Raw genomic sequence first — 23,297 nt, 5'->3', positions numbered from 1 at the left:
TCAAGGAACAACCACATCCTGATGTGAGACTGAGCTGCCAGCCACTTTTTTATCCACTGTATCAAATGTGTTTCCTAACACTGGACTCATGGATTATTGGCTGAAAACCTTCAAATTTACCACAGAGATACATGATTTACAAATATGAAATGTGTATAAATGTGTTTATTGCTTTGTCCACTAATGATACATGTACAGTAAAGTGCCAGAAACATACTTTACTTAAAGAGAAAATTCTGATCAAACAAATATGAAATTGTTTTTTTAGTCAGATAATATTTTATTCAAAAACATTTAAAAATGTGTATTTTTAACACATTAAGTGTTAAGTGTTAGTAAAATAATTTGCAGTGAATAAAGTATTAGTAAAGTTTATGTTTGTATGGAGTTTTCTCTGGTGATCTCATGTTATTTTAATTTTTAATTTTTAAATAACATTCTCCAAAACAATTTGGAAGCTTTGACACTTCTCTGTACAGTGATTTGATTTAAAAACAACGTATTAGTTTAAAGGACTAAAAGTGGGGGATATATATACTAAGACTGGTTAGTAGAGAACTATTGTTTCTTCATTTCTTCTTGGTTTTTCTTCTTGAACGTCTCCATGAGATGGACACCGATGACAGCAGACACCATGATGATCAGACCAACGGAGAACACGACCGTCTTCACCAGGCAGTAAGAGAAACCAGCAGAGAGATTCTCTGAACCTGTAACAGCACATTACAGAGCAGACACAGCAGGTCAAAGTGTGACGCCACAGCACAACAGGAGTGAACGTGACAAATCAGTTTCTCATGTTACTGTATCTGAACTGCATGGTTTGTACTTCACTGTTTACTTAGGTGTTGTAACTTGGTTGGTCTCAGTACTGCTGAGATACATAAGCAATTCTTAGAAAAAAGAAATGATTTCAGTTTAACTGGTTCCCAAACTGTGCATGAAGATGAAGTGAAGTTTTTACTCTCAGCACATTGTCCACTGTGATTTTTAACCAAACTATAATCTACATATTATTATATCTTACTGTGTTTTCTTACCACAATGTCGGGGACAGAAATTCCAAATCTTTGTTTGTTCTTGGTTTTCAGTCCAGCTGACCTGGTTGCTATGGTTACAGATGATAGAGTCATTAACCAGGTAGACTTGGAGAGAAGCACCAGAGGCTGTGACCTTTGACCTCTCTCCTTCCTCCTGGCTGCAGGTTTGGTTGTCACATGTAAAAGTGCCGCTGATGTGAGAGTCCTGTGTCCAGCAGGTCAGAAGAACATCATCACCCTTCTGCACAAACACAGGAGTCACAGCTGTGGATCCTGCAAAGACTGGAAACACATGTAGAACATGATTATTTCTAAAAAAACACCACATTTTAACAAAAGGATAAAATGGCATTAAGCAATAACTGTGTTAAAACAAGCATGACTTTACCAGAATAACAGTGTTTGCTGCAGTTACAGAGATAATGACCATTAAAATGCTAAGAAAACAGACAAACACACTGAGCACACTGCTGTTAACGTTTCTGTTTGTGACTGTTTGTCTTCATACATTTAAAGTCAAAATTTGAACCTTTAGGTTTTGTAATATGCAAAAGAATGTGTCCTGGTGTTTGCTCCACAACTGCAACACAAGAATAAAACTGAGAATAAAAATTATATTTACAATTCGTACAGGAAACAGACTTTCAAAATAAAAGCGTTTCATCATACTTTTTTACATTATTAGGCTTTTAAATGCTAAAATTAGTTTGTGGTGAAATCTACATACAGTGTCTACACACACACAACTACACACACAGAGACAAGAAACATACACTATATTGCCAAAAGTATTCGCTCACCTGCCTTTAGACCCATATGAACTTTGTGCACCTGAATTAATTTATTTGGATGGGTGAGCGAATACTTTTGGCAATATAGTGTACTTTCAGATTTAAAGCCCTTTTTATCCTTTTTTACACCTTTTTAAAAGTGTAACTTTATTTATGATTACATTTTATTTCTAATTATTTAATTTAAACTTTTAACTTTTACTTAGCTTCCCCCCCTTTTTTCTTTTAACTTTGAATATGAACATTTTCATCATTAACTTCTTCCTTTGTTTCTTGCTCCTTTTTTTTTTATTTTGTTCATTGAACTTTCCCCGACTTTTGTTTACTTTCTCTTCTTGTTTTTGTCATCTTGTTTCTTTCTCTTTTGTCCGTGCGAGAAAGACCAGAAAGGAAGTGTTGTTTTTTTAAATATAGATTTAAGTGCATAGGAAGAGTTCTGTTTTCTGCAGTTTTTAGAATGACTGAGTTTGCTGAGCGTGCACAGTTTGGTGGCTCGATCACTGAGCTGAAGAGTTTTGCTTGGTGTCTTCTGTGCGGTGCTGGGACCACCAGACGTCGTGGGCAGACCGCAGCAGACGGGAATGACTGTATGGTCATGTGTTCTTCCTGTTAAAACCACACCAACTTTTAGGGGGCTGAAGAAAGGACATGAACTTCTCTGTCCACAGTTCCTCTTTCCACTCAGTTTTAATGCTTGTTTATTATCCTCTGTTGATAAAGATTAATGAATACATTTATAAAAATCCATTAAATATGATGAACAGAGTTCTGTAATCTGTTTCAGAGAAGGTGAATACATATAATAACACTTCATTAATAATTTGTGTGTTTACTTCTGGTTAACTTGGTTTGTCGGTTGCAGCTTGACTTGGTCAAGTTTCACTTTTACTATGCTCACCAGGCAGTAAGAGAAACCAGCAGAGAGATTCTCTGAACCTGTAACAGCACATTACAGAGCAGACACAGCAGGTCAAAGTGTGACGCCACAGCACAACAGGAGTGAACGTGACAAATCAGTTTCTCATGTTACTGTATCTGAACTGCATGGTTTGTACTTCACTGTTTACTTAGGTGTTGTAACTTGGTTGGTCTCAGTACTGCTGAGATACATAAGAAATTCTTAGAAAAACAGAAATGATTTCAGTTTAACTGGTTCCCAAACTGTGCATGAAGATGAAGTGAAGTTTTTACTCTCAGCACATTGTCCACTGTGATTTTTAACCAAACTATAATCTACATATTATTATATCTTACTGTGTTTTCTTACCACAATATCGGGGACAGGAAACACAAATCTTTGTTTGTTCTTGGTTTTTAGTCCAGCTGACCTGGTTGCTATGGTTACAGATGATAGAGTCATTAACCAGGTAGACTTGGAGAGAAGCACCAGAGGCTGTGACCTTTGACCTCTCTCCTTCCTCCTGGCTGCAGGTTTGGTTGTCACATGTAAAAGTGCTGCTGATGTGAGAGTCCTGTGTCCTGCAGGTCACAGTGAGGTTACAGAGGTTTGTGCTTCTGGACACAGAGTCCACTGTCAGCACGACTGGAGACACTGGATCTGAGGAAACAAGGTGAGGAGAGTTTAAGAAACATGACAGCAGATACTTTCTGTCAGTGTCTGAAATGTTCACCAACCCACCTTGAACTGTGATATTATATTTAGCGAGTATTTGTTCATCTTCAATGTCTCTCACTTGTGCATCATAAAGTCCACTGTCTGTCTCTTGTACATTCTTCAGTTTCAGAGAGTAATTTTCCACAGAGAACTCAACTCTTCCAGAATATTTTTCCCTGACTTGGGGTTCTGAATTCTGTAGAACTGTTAGTACAGGCTTTTTATTGAAATTCCATGAAACAATTAGAAAACCCTCAGGAACATCATCTTTCCTGACTTCCAGAAGAACATCATGACCCTTCTGCACAAACACAGGAGTCACAGCTGTGGATCCTGCAAAGACTGAAAACACATGTTTCTGTTTGTGACTGTTTGTCTTCATATATTTAAAGTCAAAATCTTTAGGTTTTGTATTATGCAAAAGAATGTGTCCTGGTGTTTGATTCACAATTGCAACACAAGAATAAAATTGAGTAAAATATATTCACAATACCTACAGGAAACAGACTTTGAAAATGTTCATACATTTTGCAATTTTTTTAGCTTTTAAATGCTAAAATTTGTTTGTGGTGAAGTCTACATACAGTGGAAACACACACACAACTACACACACAGAGACCGGAAACACGCTTTCAAATTAAAAGGCCTTTAAATCCTTTTTTACGCTTTTTAGTATTAAAATCGTAACTTTATTTATAATTATAATTTAAAATGATTTACTTTACACTTTTAATGTCAACTTTTCACTTAGCTTCTTTTAACTTTGAATATAAACATTTTAATCATTAACTTCTTACTATATTTCTTTCTACTTTTTTAAGTTTTGTTAATTCAACTTTTCCTGGACTTTTGTTTTTCTCTTCTAATTTTTGTCATCTTGTTTTTATCTTGTTGTCCGTATTTACATTTGCCTCCACGTTTGCAGCTTTGAACGTGCAAACATGTCGACTCTCTGCAGCATCTGAGCGATCGGTCTTCCGGGCAGCTCGACACCTCTCCCACATAATTTCCTCGGAAATTCTATTTGTGCTTTAGATCTTGTCTCTGGATTTAAACTGAAATTAATTCAAACATTTGGGAGAAAGCGGTTTTGAATGTAAAACAGCATTGGTTCACTAAGGACTAGTTTTCTGTGTTGCACCTTCTAGTGGAAAATGTCAAATTTGAAATTTCAATCAATATATTACTAAAAGTCAAAAATATACTGAAGTTATAACTCAATACACACTATATTGTATTAGTCCAAGTTTTGACTCATTTCAACTCTGTGTGTTCTTTCAGTAGCTCACTGCACTTGTTAATCAGATCCAAATGAAACTTCAGCCGTGATGTTGTGTTAGAACAGCTGTGTATCTTTTAAATTTACCTGTTGTGTAAGAGACAGAGGTGTTATCTTACCTTGTACCTGTATGCAGACCAGCAGTGCCAGTATCAGAATGAAACACATTATACAGAGTCTGTGGCTTCACTAATTACAAATTGCAGTGCAAAGATTGATCTTATACTCTGACAATATCGTCACAGCTTGGTCATGTGATCTTCTTGGTATAACCACACCAACTTTTAGAAAAAAGGGTGAGTGAGGACACGACCTTTGCTGTTCACAGTTCCTCTTTCCACTCAGTGTTAATGCTTGTTTTTCAGGCTCTGTTGATAAAGATTTGTTAATACATTTGTAAAATTAATTAAATATCTATTTCAGAGAAGGTGAATACATAATTACACTTCATTATAATTTTGTGTATTTACTTATGTTTTACATTTACATTTACATTTACATTTACATTTGGTCATTTATCAGACGCTTTTATCCAAACTGACTTACAAGTGAAGACAAGGCAGCAAAAATCTAAGTCAAGGAGAAAACATCAAAGCAAAGTCCAATCAGAAAAGTGTTCACAGTTCACAAGATGCAAGTGCGAGAAAAAGCAGATAGTAAGTTTTTGTTTTTTGTTCTTTTTTAAATATAGATTTAAGTGCATAGGAAAAGTTCTGTTTTCTGCAGTTTTTAGAATATTAGGAGTGAGTTTGCTGAACGTGCACAGTTTGGTGGCTCGATCACTGAGCTGAAGAGTTTTGCTTGGTGTCTTCTGTGCGGTGCTGAGACCACCAGACGTAGCTCGCTGGCAGACAGCAGCAGACAGGAATGACTGTATGGTCATGTGTTCTTCCTGTTAAAACCACACCAACTTTTACTGTTGATAAAGATTTTTGAATACATTTGTAAAAATCCATTAAATATGATGAACAAAAGTTCTGTAATCTGTTTCAGAGAAGGTGAATATAAATATATGTGTAGCTCTGCTGCAGAGACAGGTTATTTTACATCTCTTCATAAATCACTAACACTAATTTACCTTAAACTTGTTTATGAATTCTACTCTCACCCGATCAAACACAGACATGCTGAGCAGTTTGACCTGGTCTCACAAATGCACTGTCTACATTAAGCCCTGTCTCAATTGGTAGGATCATATTAATACAATGGCCTGTGCTCTGTGTTCAAGGAACAACCACATCCTGATGTGAGACTGAGCTGCCAGCCACCTTTTTATCCACTGTATCAAATGTGTTTCCTAACACTGGACTCATGGATTATTGGCTGAAAACCTTCAAATTTACCACAGAGATACATGATTTACAAATATGAAATGTGTATAAATGTGTTTATTGCTTTGTCCACTAATGATACATGTACAGTAAAGTGCCAGAAACATACTTTACTTAAAGAGAAAATTCTGATCAAACAAATATGAAATTGTTTTTTTAGTCAGATAATATTTTATTCAAAAACATTTAAAAATGTGTATTTTTAACACATTAAGTGTTAAGTGTTAGTAAAATAATTTGCAGTGAATAAAGTATTAGTAAAGTTTATGTTTGTATGGAGTTTTCTCTGGTGATCTCATGTTATTTTAATTTTTAATTTTTAAATAACATTCTCCAAAACAATTTGGAAGCTTTGACACTTCTCTGTCCAGTGATTTGATTTAAAAACAACGTATTAGTTTAAAGGACTAAAAGTGGGGGATATATATACTAAGACTGGTTAGTAGAGAACTATTGTTTCTTCGTTTCTTCTTGGTTTTTCTTCTTGAACGTCTCCATGAGATGGACACCGATGACAGCAGACACCATGATGATCAGACCAACGGAGAACACGACCGTCTTCACCAGGCAGTAAGAGAAACCAGCAGAGAGATTCTCTGAACCTGTAACAGCACATTACAGAGCAGACACAGCAGGTCAAAGTGTGACGCCACAGCACAACAGGAGTGAACGTGACAAATCAGTTTCTCATGTTACTGTATCTGAACTGCATGGTTTGTACTTCACTGTTTACTTAGGTGTTGTAACTTGGTTGGTCTCAGTACTGCTGAGATACATAAGCAATTCTTAGAAAAAAGAAATGATTTCAGTTTAACTGGTTCCCAAACTGTGCATGAAGATGAAGTGAAGTTTTTACTCTCAGCACATTGTCCACTGTGATTTTTAACCAAACTATAATCTACATATTATTATATCTTACTGTGTTTTCTTACCACAATGTCGGGGACAGAAATTCCAAATCTTTGTTTGTTCTTGGTTTTCAGTCCAGCTGACCTGGTTGCTATGGTTACAGATGATAGAGTCATTAACCAGGTAGACTTGGAGAGAAGCACCAGAGGCTGTGACCTTTGACCTCTCTCCTTCCTCCTGGCTGCAGGTTTGGTTGTCACATGTAAAAGTGCCGCTGATGTGAGAGTCCTGTGTCCAGCAGGTCAGAAGAACATCATCACCCTTCTGCACAAACACAGGAGTCACAGCTGTGGATCCTGCAAAGACTGGAAACACATGTAGAACATGATTATTTCTAAAAAAACACCACATTTTAACAAAAGGATAAAATGGCATTAAGCAATAACTGTGTTAAAACAAGCGTGACTTTACCAGAATAACAGTGTTTGCTGCAGTTACAGAGATAATGACCATTAAAATGCTAAGAAAACAGACAAACACACTGAGCACACTGCTGTTAACGTTTCTGTTTGTGACTGTTTGTCTTCATACATTTAAAGTCAAAATTTGAACCTTTAGGTTTTGTAATATGCAAAAGAATGTGTCCTGGTGTTTGCTCCACAACTGCAACACAAGAATAAAACTGAGAATAAAAATTATATTTACAATTCGTACAGGAAACAGACTTTCAAAATAAAAGCGTTTCATCATACTTTTTTACATTATTAGGCTTTTAAATGCTAAAATTAGTTTGTGGTGAAATCTACATACAGTGTCTACACACACACAACTACACACACAGAGACAAGAAACATACACTATATTGCCAAAAGTATTCGCTCACCTGCCTTTAGACCCATATGAACTTTGTGCACCTGAATTAATTTATTTGGATGGGTGAGCGAATACTTTTGGCAATATAGTGTACTTTCAGATTTAAAGCCCTTTTTATCCTTTTTTACACCTTTTTAAAAGTGTAACTTTATTTATGATTACATTTTATTTCTAATTATTTAATTTAAACTTTTAACTTTTACTTAGCTTCCCCCCCTTTTTTCTGTTAACTTTGAATATGAACATTTTCATCATTAACTTCTTCCTTTGTTTCTTGCTCCTTTTTTTTTTTATTTTGTTCATTGAACTTTCCCCGACTTTTGTTTACTTTCTCTTCTTGTTTTTGTCATCTTGTTTCTTTCTCTTTTGTCCGTGCGAGAAAGACCAGAAAGGAAGTGTTGTTTTTTTAAATATAGATTTAAGTGCATAGGAAGAGTTCTGTTTTCTGCAGTTTTTAGAATGACTGAGTTTGCTGAGCGTGCACAGTTTGGTGGCTCGATCACTGAGCTGAAGAGTTTTGCTTGGTGTCTTCTGTGCGGTGCTGGGACCACCAGACGTCGTGGGCAGACCGCAGCAGACGGGAATGACTGTATGGTCATGTGTTCTTCCTGTTAAAACCACACCAACTTTTAGGGGGCTGAAGAAAGGACATGAACTTCTCTGTCCACAGTTCCTCTTTCCACTCAGTTTTAATGCTTGTTTATTATCCTCTGTTGATAAAGATTAATGAATACATTTATAAAAATCCATTAAATATGATGAACAGAGTTCTGTAATCTGTTTCAGAGAAGGTGAATACATATAATAACACTTCATTAATAATTTGTGTGTTTACTTCTGGTTAACTTGGTTTGTCGGTTGCAGCTTGACTTGGTCAAGTTTCACTTTTACTATGCTGCCTAATATGTTGCTTATGCATCTGAACTAAAAATACAGTATGTAACAAAAAGATGTATCTGTCTGCAGTTCAAATGAGAATAAAGATTCTTTCCAAATACTATGGTCTTAATGTTCACAACATCTCATATGATTTCATGTAGACTTGGTTTGTGAGGAAAAGAATTTGATCTCCTCTCTCTGATTCTCCAACCTCTGTGTTATTGCTAAATCAGAAATGCTCACTTCTTCACAAATATCAGAAAAGATTCTTGAAATTAAAGACGTATATAGAGCAGGTGAAATCATAATTAACTGAATAGCAGTTCTGAAATGTTACTGACATATTCTGAATGTTAATTGACCTGGTCTCACAAATGCACTGTCTACATTAAGCCCTGTCTCAACTGGTAGGATCATATTAATACAATGACCTGTGCTCTGTGTTCAAGGAACAACCACATCCTGATGTGAGACTGAGCTGCCAGCCATCATCTCTCCTTGTGTACAATAGCTTCTCTTAATATAAGAATAATAACTTCTCTTACAAACACCCCCCCCCCCCAAAAAAATGCTCTGTTATTCTTTAGTGTCTCTGGATTTGTTCGTTTGTTGTTCTTTCGTTCGTCTTTTGTTCTTCTTGAACGTCTCCATGAGATGGACACTGATAACAGCAGACACCATCACAGTCAGACGGAGTGCAGCATTGTCTGCACTTTAAATCTACATATTTTAAATAAATATAATTGAAAGCAATACTTCACAGCTGTTAATGCTAATAGAATGGAGACTACTGTACCTCTAAGAGTTGTACTAACTTAAAATGTGTAGCTTATACCCACAGTTTCTGACCTACTCGATGTGTTCCGATAATTATTGCAGGATTTTGGAAAATTACCAAATATCGTTCACGATCTAATATTTAAGTTTGAAACAGCCCATGTGTTCACAGTTTAAACAGCAAGGCCACAGAAGAGTCTTTGAGAAAGAAGCAGGAGAAAGAAGCAGGAAGGATGTAAAATGTGAAATAATAACTTTAGAAGAGAACTTTAGGTTTATGTCAGATTTGTGATGACTTTGAAACCTAATTTGATGTACTTAAATCATTCACATCTGGATAAGTGGTTATAAACAAGCCACATATTGTGTTTATTTCATCATTACCAAATTTTGCAATATTGTCTTCTTCTTTCCCTTTCGGCTGCGAATCATGTGCCTCCATCTAACTCTGTCCTCTGCATCCTCTTCTCTCACACCAACTAACTTCATGTCCTCTCTCAGTACATCCATAAATCTCCTCTTTGGTCTTCCTCTAGACCTCCTGCCTGGCAGCTCCAACCTCAGCATCCTTCTCCAGATATATTCACAGTCTCTCCTCTGAACATGTCCAAACCACAGAAGTACGTCCTTTCCTTGCTCCACAAACACAAGAGACACAGCAGTGGAACCTGCAAAAATAGACACATAAGGCCCAAATTATTCTCACATCACTTGGGTCTTGTATGATTAAAGTGCAGCGACACAAACTGATCCTGTTTGTAACCAGATGTAAGTCTGAAGTATTGAAGTCCTACCTATTGGTTCTGTGCAGACCAACAGTCCCAGTACCAAACAGATGAACATTACATGTTACATGTCGGCTTCTCCTGGTAACATCGTACGTAACATCATAAATAACATCAGCTCCTCTGTTCAAAGTTCTTTCTTCAGGTGAGTTTAGCTCTGCTTGACATCTTGTCTCTGGATAAAGAATGAATATGAATTCCTATATTTTTATATGCTGTATCTGTTAACTGAAAATTGTTGTCTCTAAATTCAGCCCGTGTCACAATATGGATTTGAATGGAAATTATGGACAAAATAAACAAACAAAAAATCAATATAATACTAAAAGTCAAAAACATCCTGCTATAACTCGATATTCACTATGTTTTATTAGTCCAGGTTTTGTCTCATCTCAACTCTGCACTCTGCACACTTCCTTTTCTGCACCTCTGTATTTAACAGCTTGTGCAAACTACGCCACTGGTAAATGTTTACATTGTCGCACATTGTCTATTTTCGAAAAAAAAGGAACCTGCAGCTTTAGTTTTATCTGGCAATTTTAAAAGATGAAAAGTAAACCAATGACATGTAAAACAAAGTGGATTTTCTGTTCCCTGTCATTCGTTTCATTTAACCTTTTAAATGACAACCACAATGTTCAGAAGTCTTAAATTGATCTTAGTTCCTGCTTTTTAAGGTTTATCTGCTTTGTCTTCAGTGCCCGATACTTTATAACATAATATCTGAAACAGCTACAGCTACAGGACAAAAGGTTTTGATTTCCCTTAACGTTCAGATACAAAAGGCATCAGCTCAACACTCATCTTAATGTGGAGAGAGGCAGTAAAAGCCTCCAGTGATACAGAATCATTCAACAGGACTGGCAGCAACTCAGAAATATTAACTTTATACTTTTAATATTAATCCCCAAAATGAAGGTTTAAATGATAATTGTAGTTATTAAAGCACAAACAGGTTTTTCTGATGCTTAATTCATTAATGTGAAAATGTAATCCTCCCCCTTGGAAACGGCGTTTTAATACCTCGTGGTTTGATAACATCAACTGTCACAACATCTGCCTGTTTACAGGGTGAAAATGTTTTCCATTGAAAGTCTCTACATGAATCATTTTATTAGCATGAGAAGAAGCCGAATCCGTCGAACAAACAATGACAGATTTTGCTTTGAGGCATCATTTGCATTTGCATCGGTCCAGGTAGGAATGTCAGCATAATTTCCTCCAGCAGAAAACCCAGAGTTTGTACTTCTGGTGCCAAATTGCAGAACTTTGTACGTCTTGCACCAATCTTGTTCTTTTTCTTTTTCACAGATGGTACATTGGTTTAAGGAAGTGATTCAAGGAACCTAACTCTGCATGTTTACTTTAAAAAAAATCTGATATCAAGGGCCAGACATCTGACATTTCACAACCTGGATCTAAATAATAGCAGTTCACAGAAATGTGCGTCAGCAGTTTTCTCAGCATCTTCAAACTGTGAAAGAGGAGGCTTCTGAGAAAGACTAATCTGCCAACAGTTTTCACTGATAAGCAAAGGATTTCTAGCTTATAACCCAAATAATCCATCTTCAAATAGCAAAAGGACGCAACTTGGATCATATTCTTAATACGTTTACATAATAAATTACTACATGTCACATTCTAAAAGAGGACTATAAAGTAATATACTGTAATTGAAGTTTTATAGTTTCATAGTTTGTTTCAGTTTGTTTGTTTTCTTCATCAGGCACATTAGTAAAAATGCTTCATTCCTTAAAATCTCTAATGAGGTTTAAAGTTGGACCATGGGTATGATTTATGATGGTTTGTGGATTGGCTGGAAAGGTCAGCTTTAACTGACCTTTCTGACACGAGTTGAGATATTTCAACGCCTGACTTTGACAATAGCGCCCCCAGGAGGCCATTGTCCTAATTTTCAACCAGCCTTGGGAATGAAAAATAAGTTCACCCTTTGTAACTGAGCGACAATTAGGTCCATATATATTTGGACAATGACACAACTTTCATCTTTGTGCAGAGATCCACAGCACAGGTGGGAGAATCTCTCCACTATTAGTTGTGCAGTCCACAGATCTGGCCTTTGTGGAAGAGTGGCAAGAACAAAGAAAGTCATAAGAAGTCCACACAAGGCATGTGGGGGACACAGCAATCGTGTGAAGGAGGTGCTCTGGTGAGATGAGACCGAAATTTAAGTTTTTGGCCTATATGCACAACAATGTGTGGTTGAAACCTGACACTGCACGTCACCCTGAACTCACCATCCCCACCCTGAAACATGATGGTGGCAGCATCATGTTGTGGGGATGATTTTCTTCAGCAGGGACAAGGAAGCTGGTCAGAGTTGATGGGGAGATGGATGCAGCCAAATACAGGACAATCTTAGAAGAAAACCTGTTGGGGAGGAGATTCACCTTCCAGCAGGACAACAACCCTAAACTTGCAGCCAGAGCTACAATGTGATGGTTTAGATCAAAGCATATTCATGTGTTAGAATCACCCAGTCAAAGTCCAGACCTAAATCCAACTGAGAATCTGTGGCCCTCCATCCAAGAATGAGCAAAACTTTGACTCTGAATGTACGAAGCAGGTAGAGACAAAGCCAAAAAGACCTGCAGATATAAATGCAGCAAAAGGTGGTTCTCCAAAGTATTGACTCAGGGTACCTGAATACAAATACACGCCACACGTTTTTTTTATTTTTTATTTTCACTTCACAATTATGTTGCCCTTTGTGTCGGTCTATCACATAAAATCCCGATAAAATACATTTACGTTTGTGGTTGTGACGTGACAAAATGTGGAACCTTTCAGTGGGTACGAACACTTTTGCAGGGCACTGTACATAGTTCATCCAATGACTTTCTAAATCTTTAAGTTCACGTTAATTGCTTCATTTGAAATTACTTATGTTTTGGCTTGCAGAGCCAAAGGGATTAAAGTATACACGATACTGTATTAACTTATTTAAATATTTTTAAAGGCTTTAGAGTTGACTTTTAAAATATAAATGGAAGACAAATATATGTCTTGGAGGTGACTCTCTTCATTATGTAAATTACAGCTCGACAATGAACATAAATCACTAACAAGGTAATTTGAAAATGAAATTGAGTTTTTTCTCACTGCTCTCTGCATTCGTTGTGCACTTTAATCTACAGCTCATGTTAATAATTCAGAGCAGGATGAGAAGAGTAATGATTTATTGCAGCGGGCAGAGGCCTGAAAACTTCTAACACGACCAAAGTGTGAATGCAGTATTATCCGATACTTCATGTACTTTGTATTGACAGGATTTATGTGGCCTAAAACACAAAATCAGATACAGTACAGTAGCTATAAGAAACCAAAACAGAAAAGATGGGGAAAAAAGATAGATACTAGATAATAAATAGCTAATAGATAGGTACAAATAGGCCTGTTGTCCTGGATGTGCGAAGACTATGCTGGTCTCCCTTGAAAATTAGACCTTGATTTCTGACAACCTGAATAAATAACAATATCTATATATAGCAATAGTTTTGTAGCACGCAATAAACTCTTTCTTTGTGGAATGGGGGGGGGATTTGCAAATCATTGCGTTCTGTTTTTATTTACGTTTTACACTTTGTCCCAACTTTTTTTGGAATCGGAGTTGTATTTGTTGTCAATGTCAGTTGGATTTCTTGTGCTATAAATTCAGTTTCTAGATTTTAGTGCCCTCATGAAAGACTGGAAACATATATTTTTGTTAAATGAGCTATAATTTACTTCTGAAATATGAAAATGATCTTGATAAAATGTTAGCATAAAATATTTGCTAATAATAAGTCACACGTTCTGTCATTGGCAACAACCTTCCTAAAACGTAAAAAAGGTCAAACTCTAATTTGTAATCACATCATGTGCAAAGTGTCCCTGACCCCACAGACCACATCAGTATAGATCCACCAAGGACATCTATTAATGAGCCATATCATCGTCCGGGTAGGTAATAAATAATTGCCCACATCTTAAATTACTCCTTTCTGCTCATGACTCAATGCTGCGCTTCCTCCACAAGATGGCGAGAGCATCAAACTAAAATCATGCAACTGAGTTCACAGCTTCTCTGCATCCGAGAGCCAGTGACATCATCTGCGGTGGGACAGAGGGTGTGCGAAGGACAAATGTCTTGAAGTGCATTACATCATTCTCCACTAATATGATAATATATCTTGGGCACTGAGTTCGGTGCCAAGTGTGAGAGGGGCCATAATCCACAGAACGAGCGCTTCAGATGTGAACAAGGGGATAAAATGGAAGTGGTGGTGGCGAATGAGGGAGGGAGGTGTTGTAAGGTGGGGGGGGTCCAAGCTGGAGTCGGGAGTGCAGTGCTGAAGGTTATTCCAGACATTGTTCCTGAATGAGTGCAGACGATAGTCAGGAGACGATAATCACTATTACACACTAAATAAGACAAGGACGAGATCAGCTCTAATGTTCCCTGTCTGTCTTCTGTCCTTGTTGTTCTCTTTCCTCCTGTGTCTCTTCACTGTCCTGATGTCTTCCTGTCATTCAAAGTAGAAAAGAGGAGACAGAGGGAATGAAGGGGATGTGGGATATAGATGGGAGAGAAAAAGGATGCAGAGAGGACAAAGAAACTGAGAACTACAGGATAAGGGATAATTGAAAATGTATGGGAAGTGGGGGAAGAATTAAGGGGAGGGGGATGAGAGAAGAATGAAAAAGGAGGACAGAGCAACGAGGAAACTGGGAAAACTGGAAAGAAGAAACAAGGAGAAAGAAGCAGAAAGAGAAAAAGAGGAGTAAAGTGATGTGTGGGGAAGATGGGAGGAGAAAAGGAGGATGGAGGAGAGGACGAGAGAGTAGGACTTATAAAGAGGACGTTAGAGAAAAGCAGAGCCAAGACATTTAGAAGAGGAGAAAAGAGGGCTGAGGATGAGAGGAGAGAAAAAAAGGAGCCGAGAGGACACCTGAGGTGAACAGAGAAGTAAAGAGAGGAGGAGACAGAGAGATGATTGAGGGTAGAAAGGAAAGAATAGGACAGAACAGAGACGATAAGAAAATAAGGAAGGAGGAGGAAAAAAGTGGTGAAAAGACAATAGGAAAGAAGAAAGGAGGAGAGAGAAAGGTAGAGGTTAAAAACCAGATAAAAAAGTTAGAATAGAAATCAATAGACGAAGGAAAGTAAAACACAAATTTGAGAAAAGTAAAATGCAAATGAAAATGCCAAAGAAAAAGACAAAAGAACAGATATGATGTGGGAGAGAGTGGAGAGAAGGAGGGAGACACAGGACCAGGGAAATGGACGTGTAGGGCAAAAGGGTGAAAAGGTCAGTGATGGTGGAAAAAAGAATGAGCAGGAGTGGTGGAAACGGTTGGAGGGAAAAAACGAAAAAGAAAATGTCGGAATAGGAAACGGGAAGTAAGAAAGTGAATAAAAGAGCAAATAACAGCCAAAAGGGAAGAATGAGACAATAGGAGAGAAAAAGAAAAGGAAGGAGACGAATGTGGTGAAGAAAGAGATAAGACAGGATTTCTGGAGAACACAGGAGCTTTGGACAAGGACTTAAAAAAAGTTTAGCTAGAGTGAAGGAGAAAGAGATGGAGGAAGAGAGAACAAGAGGTGGAGAGACTGAGGAGAGAAGCAGAAGAAGTGAAAAAAGAAGGAAAGGTTGGACAGCTGAGAGGAGGAGACGCAGGAACAAGAAAGAAACAGTGGACAATAGGAGCAAAGAAAGACGCGAAAGCAGTGAAGGACAGAAGACGAGGGTGAGGAAAGGAGTTAATCCAAGTTTTAAGCGAGACTCTGCAGCTGTTTGTTGTAGCTCCGAGCTCACAGTAACATTCAGGTGAACGCTGCACACACACACACACACACACCTACTTCTCACTGTTCCACACTGTCCTAACAACTGCACCAAAAGTTGAAAGCATTTTCCCTCAAACGTCGTTTCAAAAATGTACAAGCAATAATTGAATGAAATTTGAAGAAAGAAGCTCGTTTTGCCACCGTTCGTATGAAAGCTGTGTCTTCTTTTATTTTCCGTAGTACAGTGGAAAAATAATTACATACAATTTGAAGGGAAAAAAAATGAACAGAGAAACATGAACAAAATTATGACATATTGGACCAGTTGTCTTGTTTTTATCTTCGTGTATAAAGGGGATAAACAAGTTCCAATGAACATAATACACATATGTCACACAATATATAGGGCTAAAAATAAAGCATTGGAGTATGGAGCACATATGCTTATTTGAACACACACACACACACACACACACACACACTGTCCCTCTCTCACAATCTTGCAAATCTCTGCCTCACACACTTTTAAGTGCAATATGGATTCACTCACTGTGGGCATCATTGTCGTCATATGCTTAATGACACCGAGCAGAGCGTCAATTAATTCTGTTCACTCGTGCAGCTGCTTCACAGAGCGGACAGGCTCAGCAGCTGGACGGGGGACGGGGTGGACCGGCTCGGCGGCTTCCTTCTGTCCTATAAGGCCACACGATGTCGTCCCAGCTGTCCTGCTGTCTGCTAGGGTTTGACTGACGTATGGGCCGAGACAATGGACAAGGGACAAATGAAATGTGGGTTCGGGGCTTAGAGCGGGTAAAAGTTAGAATTGTTGTTATTGCGAGTGACCACGAGTCCGTTTGGATTATTTTGTTCGAAATAACGGTAATTGACTCCGAGTTGCAGGCATTGAAGTGGCTCCTTGGGCAGAAATGAGCAGCAATCTGTTCACTCTGCAGCTGTTCCAAGCATCTTGCCTGATATCTGCGGATGTTTGCTTTGTCTTGCCCTAAACAGTGTGCTGCACATGCTGCAGACGTTCCCACCTGCATCGCTTTTAGCTGAACAGGAAGTTGCAGTCACAGCTAGTCGTTTATCCACATTTGTTTCTAGTCTCATATTTGGCTTTGTGGAATTTGCCAGTTTCCTGACTCCCACACAGGGAGTTGATTTCCTCATTCTTGGTACTGACTGCAACGCTCTGACTGATCTGTTGGTTGTTGTTTTTTACATATATGAATCGCTGAAGAGAACGATCACCTGCAGGCCAGTTATTAGGCCTCTGAGCGGTCGTTATGGTTCAGACCGTTGCCTGCTTCCTACTCGCGTAGCTACCAGGAGCAAGACGTGTGGGAAGCTGGCAACATACATGCAGTGAATACCCCCGGCACCAAAGTGGCATTCAGTGACATGATTTAGAGCGGGTTTGAGTCCAGAGACACGAGTTTGTGTCCTTTTCGTCCCCTTTAGTAAGCGTTGTTACTGTGTTTAAGCCCACCCCACACTCTTTCCCTAACGTTCTCATTGTTGTGCCTATACTGAGCTAAAAGTGTGTGTTTTATGTGCCAAGACCACACAATTATTGCATGTTAATAGTCTGCTGAGCTTTGAGCAGGTGTAGCAGGTACTGTACCTACTGGCCCATGTCCGTAGTGGTGATAACAACAGATAACAGCCATTCTGTGGTGAGGTAACATCCACAGAAGCTCATGGCTAATGGTGCACACACCGTTTTAATAAACACTAAATAAGACATCCGACCTCATGCACACGCGCGCGTGTGTGTGTGTGTGTGTGTGTGCGTTCATCTTTCCTAACTTGAATTCAGCGTCAGAATGAAATGGCTACTGTATCCAGAACACATTTGCATATCATCAATCAGTATAAAAAAGGTGGTTTGATGTAGTAGAAATCTTAAGGATTATAACAATGATATTGGAGCCACTATTAGGTAAAATACTGCCTTTAAATATTTATAAAAATGCCTCCTTAGTCAATAAATGGTGGAATTTAATGTGTGAAATAAATGTCACTGCGGATTTCGCGGCGTGTTTATATGCAGCCGTGGTCAGGAGGAGCCTCCTTCATTCCAGCAGGGGATAACGTGACTGCTGTTTGAGCTACATGATATTTGCCCTCAACGATCAGTCAAACCCAGTCAAACCCATGTACACACACACGTTTCCAGATGTTCACAGATGGATGCATACAGTACTGTGCATGTGCATGTATGGACACACACACACACACTCAATAAACACAACTGGCTGCTGCATTTGTTTGTCTGCTTTTTTCTTTTTTTTTTGCACACAGTCTTTTGGCACTCAGTGAAGACTTCAGACAAGGTACAAATGGACAACGTGCCTCTTGTTGATTCACCGTCGGCCAAGTGTGGCACAGCACAGCACAGCACCGCATGGAAGAGAGCGGTTTGCTGCAGGTCTGGCCTGGTTCTAGTCGGGGTTGGCCTAGTTGAGAGGGAGTTTTGGCTATTTGTGGTGGCTGAGTGAGCAGTCATTCTGGCCACAGACATGCACGTTGCCCTCTTCTTTTGTTTCACTTTCATTTATTAATTTCTGCTGCTGGGTTGATTAAACAGAACCCACCCTCGCCGGTGTGCGCAAAAGAAAAACACAATGCTGTGTATGAAAGCCTGAACACACACTTTTGACCACAGGCCTTTCTGCCACAAAGTAATGCAAAGAGACTGTGTTTTAAAATCCTCCAGTTTTCGATGGAGTGTCATCTTAAAGAAAGTTTGGCAGAAGGCTACGAGACAACGTTCTGTGATGGTTTTCTGAACACAATAAAATACGGCTTAACTTTTAATTTCGGAAGCTGGTGGGTGGTATGTTGACGAGACAGGAGAGAGTACAGAGTAAGGAACAGTAGTACAGGCTGCAGCGAGTGGTGCACATGGAAAAGTGGGGAAACAACACTTCTCCCCCCCCCCAACGTAGAATATGAGCATCCGTTTAGCAATTTTTGGCATCAGTGGTGTCTTTTTACATATTTATACTGTCAACGCACTAGCAAATAGTTAAGAGGTAATAACTTAGTACCTGAACGGCCCGGCCGTGTATTTGTTGGCCTCAGTACCACCTTGGTGTCAAATATACCGCACAAGGTCATAACGACATTGCGAGTCGGATGCAAAATACTGCACCGCTACAACTCTGTAAAACGGTTGTAAAGAGGTAATAGTATGCAGTACCGAGGCTGTGATAACCATATAAATTTAAAAGGGTGCTCCATCTGCCATTCTTCTCTCCATAACAGTGTTTATGCAGCGACCTTGGAGCGACGAGCCTCCATATGAAATGGTGCTACTTTCCTGTCTGAAAGTGTTTATTGAAAAATAGCATAAAATACATTTTTACTGCCTCTTAGCACAAACTCACCACATTATACTGTATCTGTAAGAGGTTTCTAGGGTGGTTGATAAGTATAAGGACTTAATAATTCGTCAGAAGGTGCTGAGATCCTTTTACTTCGACCCCTTGTTTCGTAAAACATTTAACAGCTCAAATATAAAAAGAAATTTTAAGAAGCCATTTATTACTTAATAGGCCACCTCACCCGTTTTCAGCTTTCTGCTAGTGGTACATGTATATGTGCATATGTATATTCATGTCTTTGTTGAACTGCTCCTCCAAAACTCCTCTAGATAGTTCTTCAGCTAGAAGCACTAATATGTGAATGTAGGGCAGGCTGAGTGACGTTTCAAAGCATTAACAGACATGCACTCCCCAAACTAGAGCCTCAGGAAGAAAGTTGAAAATTGGTGAAGTTGGCCTTTAATATGTAATTTCTAATAAATAAAAAAACACTAATAAGAAACACTAATAATTTCAAGCGGATGCTGCTGCTGTGGAGTCTAATCAACATATGATTAAGAGGTGATGGTCATGAAGAGTTTTGGGTCTAATCTTACAAGCAAAGCTCAGTGCGGAAAGCTCTTCCACATGTGGACCTGTTTTCCACTGAGCTCGCTGTAGCATCAGTAGCTACTATATTAATATTTCCATTTTAGTAATCACATGAGCAATATAGGAAAGCGACTGGGAGTCTCTTTTTTTCAGTAGAGGTGAACATCCCAGGGACATATTTCACCTGAATTGGACAAAACTGCTTATAAGCAACAAATTGGATGTCGGTTTTCACCAGTGATGTGATTTTGTAACATGAGAAATGTTTCTCCTGAGAGAGAGAGAGAGAGAGAGAGAGAGAGAGAGAGAGAGAGAGAGAGAGAGAGACGGAAAAAAATAAACATTCAAAACATTTAGTTTTGCAAAACTGTCAATTAATCACCCGTTTCCACCGCTGGAACTCAGGGTCCGGGAACTTTAGGGGGAAATCATTTTCTCAGAGGTCTAAATTTAGGGATGTGGTTTTATCTCCCCCCAGAAGTCCCGGAGCAGAGGGTTAATACTTTCTGAAAGTCATGCATAGCCTGCAGTGCTGAATATTGCCGACTGGTCACGTACTATGCAGCATCTTCCCCATTTACCACCAGATGCATGATGGAGGAGCCCGTGAGATTTGAGGAGCGGGCAGCCCCCAGTATAACTACATAAAAAACACACATTGCCAGAGCACTAATTTGCTTAATGTTGCTAGGCCTTTAGCCCCGCTGCAAAAAAGAAGGAAATCACAGTTCCCTTGAGGACTTACGCCCTAGAGACGGTTCCTGGACTTTAGTTTCTGGAATAGAGAAGTGTGAGGAAGTTCACCAGGGTCAACAGGATTTGAAAGTAGAAACAAATGTGAAGGCAAGTAAAAAAAAAAAAAAAAATTACAGTAAAATCCATTGTTTTTTTGTGAGTGACTCATAACTATTTTTTAACTGCTCATATCACACGTACCAAAGCGGAAACATGATGGGAAAATCTCGGACATAAAATACCCCCAAATGTTCTGAGCAGCATAACTTACACAGAAATGTACAAAGTACCATATGCGCTAGATAGACTCGCTGTGATATGTTAGGCTTCACCTAAACCCGCTCATTGCTTACACGTGTTCACACCGCGGCTCAAAGTGAGCAGCCGCTTGTTCTCCCATTCCATCAGTGTGACCGTCGTTCTTTTGAAAAGGCAGCCCAGTCCGAAGACTGGAAGTCTGAGGAAGAGTTCGACGCCAAACGGGACTTTCCCCAGCTGGATATTCGCCATTTCGGAACGAAGCTCTTCGAATGTTCTAATTCAAGTCTACGCCATCCGCTTTCAAAACCCCTCCAATCAGCTTTTTCTTTTTAAAGGAACTCAAAATGTTTCCAATAAGGGTCACGTTGTTTCATACACATTGAAAATCGTGTGTCACTGAACCTTTGGTTCACAACTCCTTATAAAAATACTATAAAATGTTTCTGAATGCCATTTTCTCACATGTTTTATAAATATGGAAACAAAAATCTATTCTACTGTGCAAGGAGGAGAAACCGAATACTGTTTGACACTTATGGGCCGGGGAGGTATTGTTTTTTTTTTTTTCCTTTTGTACAAATTGCAGAACTTCATTGAATGAAAAAGCACTTCTGCCGCACCTCGTTTCACAAAGCGTCGAGCCTGAATGTTCAGCGTGGAAATGCACTGTCATCATAAAAAAATAAGGGATGATGAGGAGAAGGAGCATACAGAGACGCATGCTACCGCTCCTTTCCTCCTAATCAGTGGCACGTACAAAACCTCATGGTCGGGTCCCTTAAAAAAAAAAAAAAAGCAAAACGCACCGTAATAGTTTGTGCGTGTTGGCACATAAAGCGTTGGCACTCTGGTCATTCGCCGTTTCCACCTTAAAAAGCTTTGTCCCACTTAAATCAATGTCGATCTTGTAAGAGATGGCCACTAGGCAGGTTTTAGTGAGGGAGAGGGGATCAAAAAAAGTGCCAGATATATTTAGAGTTCGAGCTGCCCCCTTGCTGCAATACAAAGAAACAAATAAGTCCTCAAAGATCTGTGTGTGTGTGTGTGTTCTGCAGTGTGTGAGAGTCATAAAATGCAAAAAGCGTGTATCACAGGGAGGTTTGATATAGGTCACTGTACTGCATCACACTGTATAGGTTTGTACAAGGGGGAAAAAATGAGATGTGACCCACATCTGATTTAGCACTTACAGTATTTACAGAGATGGGGTGGGAGGGAAATGTGACGGCCACAGAGCAAGAGGAAGATTACAGGAAGAAAATGGCTCAGCTGCTTATCTGTCTGTTCTTGGCGCTGTTCTTCTTCCTGTCACCAAAGTGCTCTTCTTCTCTTTTTGTTTTTTTTTTTGTTTTTTTTTTGTGATTGTTGCTCTCGCTGTTGCTTTTGTTTGAGCATAGACGCCGCGCGCGACAGAGGGTCAGCGCAAATGTGTGCGAACGCTGCGTTGCATGTATTGCTGCTAACTATACGTAGGCTAAACGCTGCTAACTACTGTGCATCGCTGTTTTCATCGGTTCGGAAAATGAACCGAATCGCATGCACGGGTTGCTATGGACACAGAAAATGGATTATTGGGTGTTTACGAATACAAAATGGGATTCAATTTTTCGGTCCACTTTTGTCTTTGCGTGTAATAAGAGCTGCTTCTGCAAAAACAAGTCAAAGAGCATGTTTTTGTGTTTCTCACACATGAGTCTGCATCCGCTGCGTGTGTCTGTGGGAATAGTCAGAGGGTGGAGATGAGTACGAGAAGCGAGTTGAGCTTCCATACTTCCCCAGCCCTGTTTCGGGACTTTGTTGCCCTGGACCTGGTCCCGTTCCCTGTCCCGTGGGATACATCTCATAAGCTGGCTCTTCTTCTATGGGTGGAGCAAAGCCCATGCGGTAGCTGGGATACTGGGAGGGGTATCCGTAGTTGTCATAGGCGAGCTGGGCTGTACTGTCCAGCAGGCCGCAGTCACCGGGGTAATCCCCAGGGGATTGAAGAGCCGGATTGGGAGGCGCTTGTTGGCTCTGCGCCACCCTGGAGAAGGTGTTGAACTGGGCATAGGTGGCATGAGACATCCTGGAGGGAGGGCGCGGGTCGTAGCAGCCGGCCCTCGAGCCTGGCACGCCGCTGGGGGGTACGGAACCGCCGGGGGACGCTGTGGGCCCACCGGAAGTGGCTCCGGCCGGTCCACCGCTCGCGTTCGGGGACCGAAACTCTCCCTGGTAGTGGATGGCACGGGACTGGGGGCGCGCCTCATCGTGGGTGGTGGCTCGGACGTTGTAGTAGCCATTGGTTGGATCCTGTGATCACAGAGAAAAATGTAAACTTCTCACTCCTATTTTTGGTACTGTATAAACAGACAATGTATTTTGCACA

At 39.5% G+C, this 23,297-nt stretch overlaps 2 protein-coding genes across 4 annotated transcripts in view; both read right to left on the bottom strand.

Annotated features, from left to right (window-relative positions):
* Positions 1-147: 147 nt before the first annotated feature.
* Positions 148-5,014, bottom strand: LOC137098896 (uncharacterized). Of its 2 annotated transcripts, XM_067475598.1 has the most exons (5): positions 4,845-5,013; positions 3,471-3,788; positions 3,099-3,389; positions 1,041-1,322; positions 148-710 (listed from the first exon to the last, which is right to left on the bottom strand). In XM_067475598.1, the coding sequence occupies exons 1-5, from the start codon at positions 4,891-4,893 to the stop codon at positions 559-561; spliced, it is 1,092 nt and encodes a 363-aa protein (XP_067331699.1). In that variant the 5' UTR covers positions 4,894-5,013; the 3' UTR covers positions 148-558. The 2 variants fall into 2 exon arrangements, with proteins under 2 accessions (XP_067331699.1, XP_067331700.1); XM_067475599.1 differs by lacking the exon at positions 3,471-3,788 and having other exon boundaries at positions 4,845-5,014.
* A 1,084-nt stretch (positions 5,015-6,098) lies between these two features.
* kirrel1b (kirre like nephrin family adhesion molecule 1b) overlaps positions 6,099-23,297 on the bottom strand; it is a 71,648-nt gene continuing 54,449 nt past the window's right edge. For both annotated transcript variants that reach the window (XM_067474427.1, XM_067474430.1), the window contains exons 15-18: positions 10,229-23,221; positions 9,819-10,102; positions 6,989-7,270; positions 6,099-6,658 (exon numbers count right to left, since the gene is read on the bottom strand). In XM_067474427.1, the coding sequence (XP_067330528.1) occupies positions 22,616-23,221 (606 nt within the window). In that variant the 3' untranslated portion in view covers positions 6,099-6,658; positions 6,989-7,270; positions 9,819-10,102; positions 10,229-22,615. The remainder of the gene's footprint in view (positions 6,659-6,988; positions 7,271-9,818; positions 10,103-10,228; positions 23,222-23,297) is intronic.

The sequence above is a fragment of the Channa argus genome, chromosome 14 (genome assembly GCF_033026475.1).
Source record: "Channa argus isolate prfri chromosome 14, Channa argus male v1.0, whole genome shotgun sequence".
Taxonomy (NCBI): Eukaryota; Metazoa; Chordata; class Actinopteri; order Anabantiformes; family Channidae; genus Channa; species Channa argus.
Note: the sequence above shows the minus strand (reverse complement) of the source record. Positions and strands in the feature narration are given on the sequence as shown.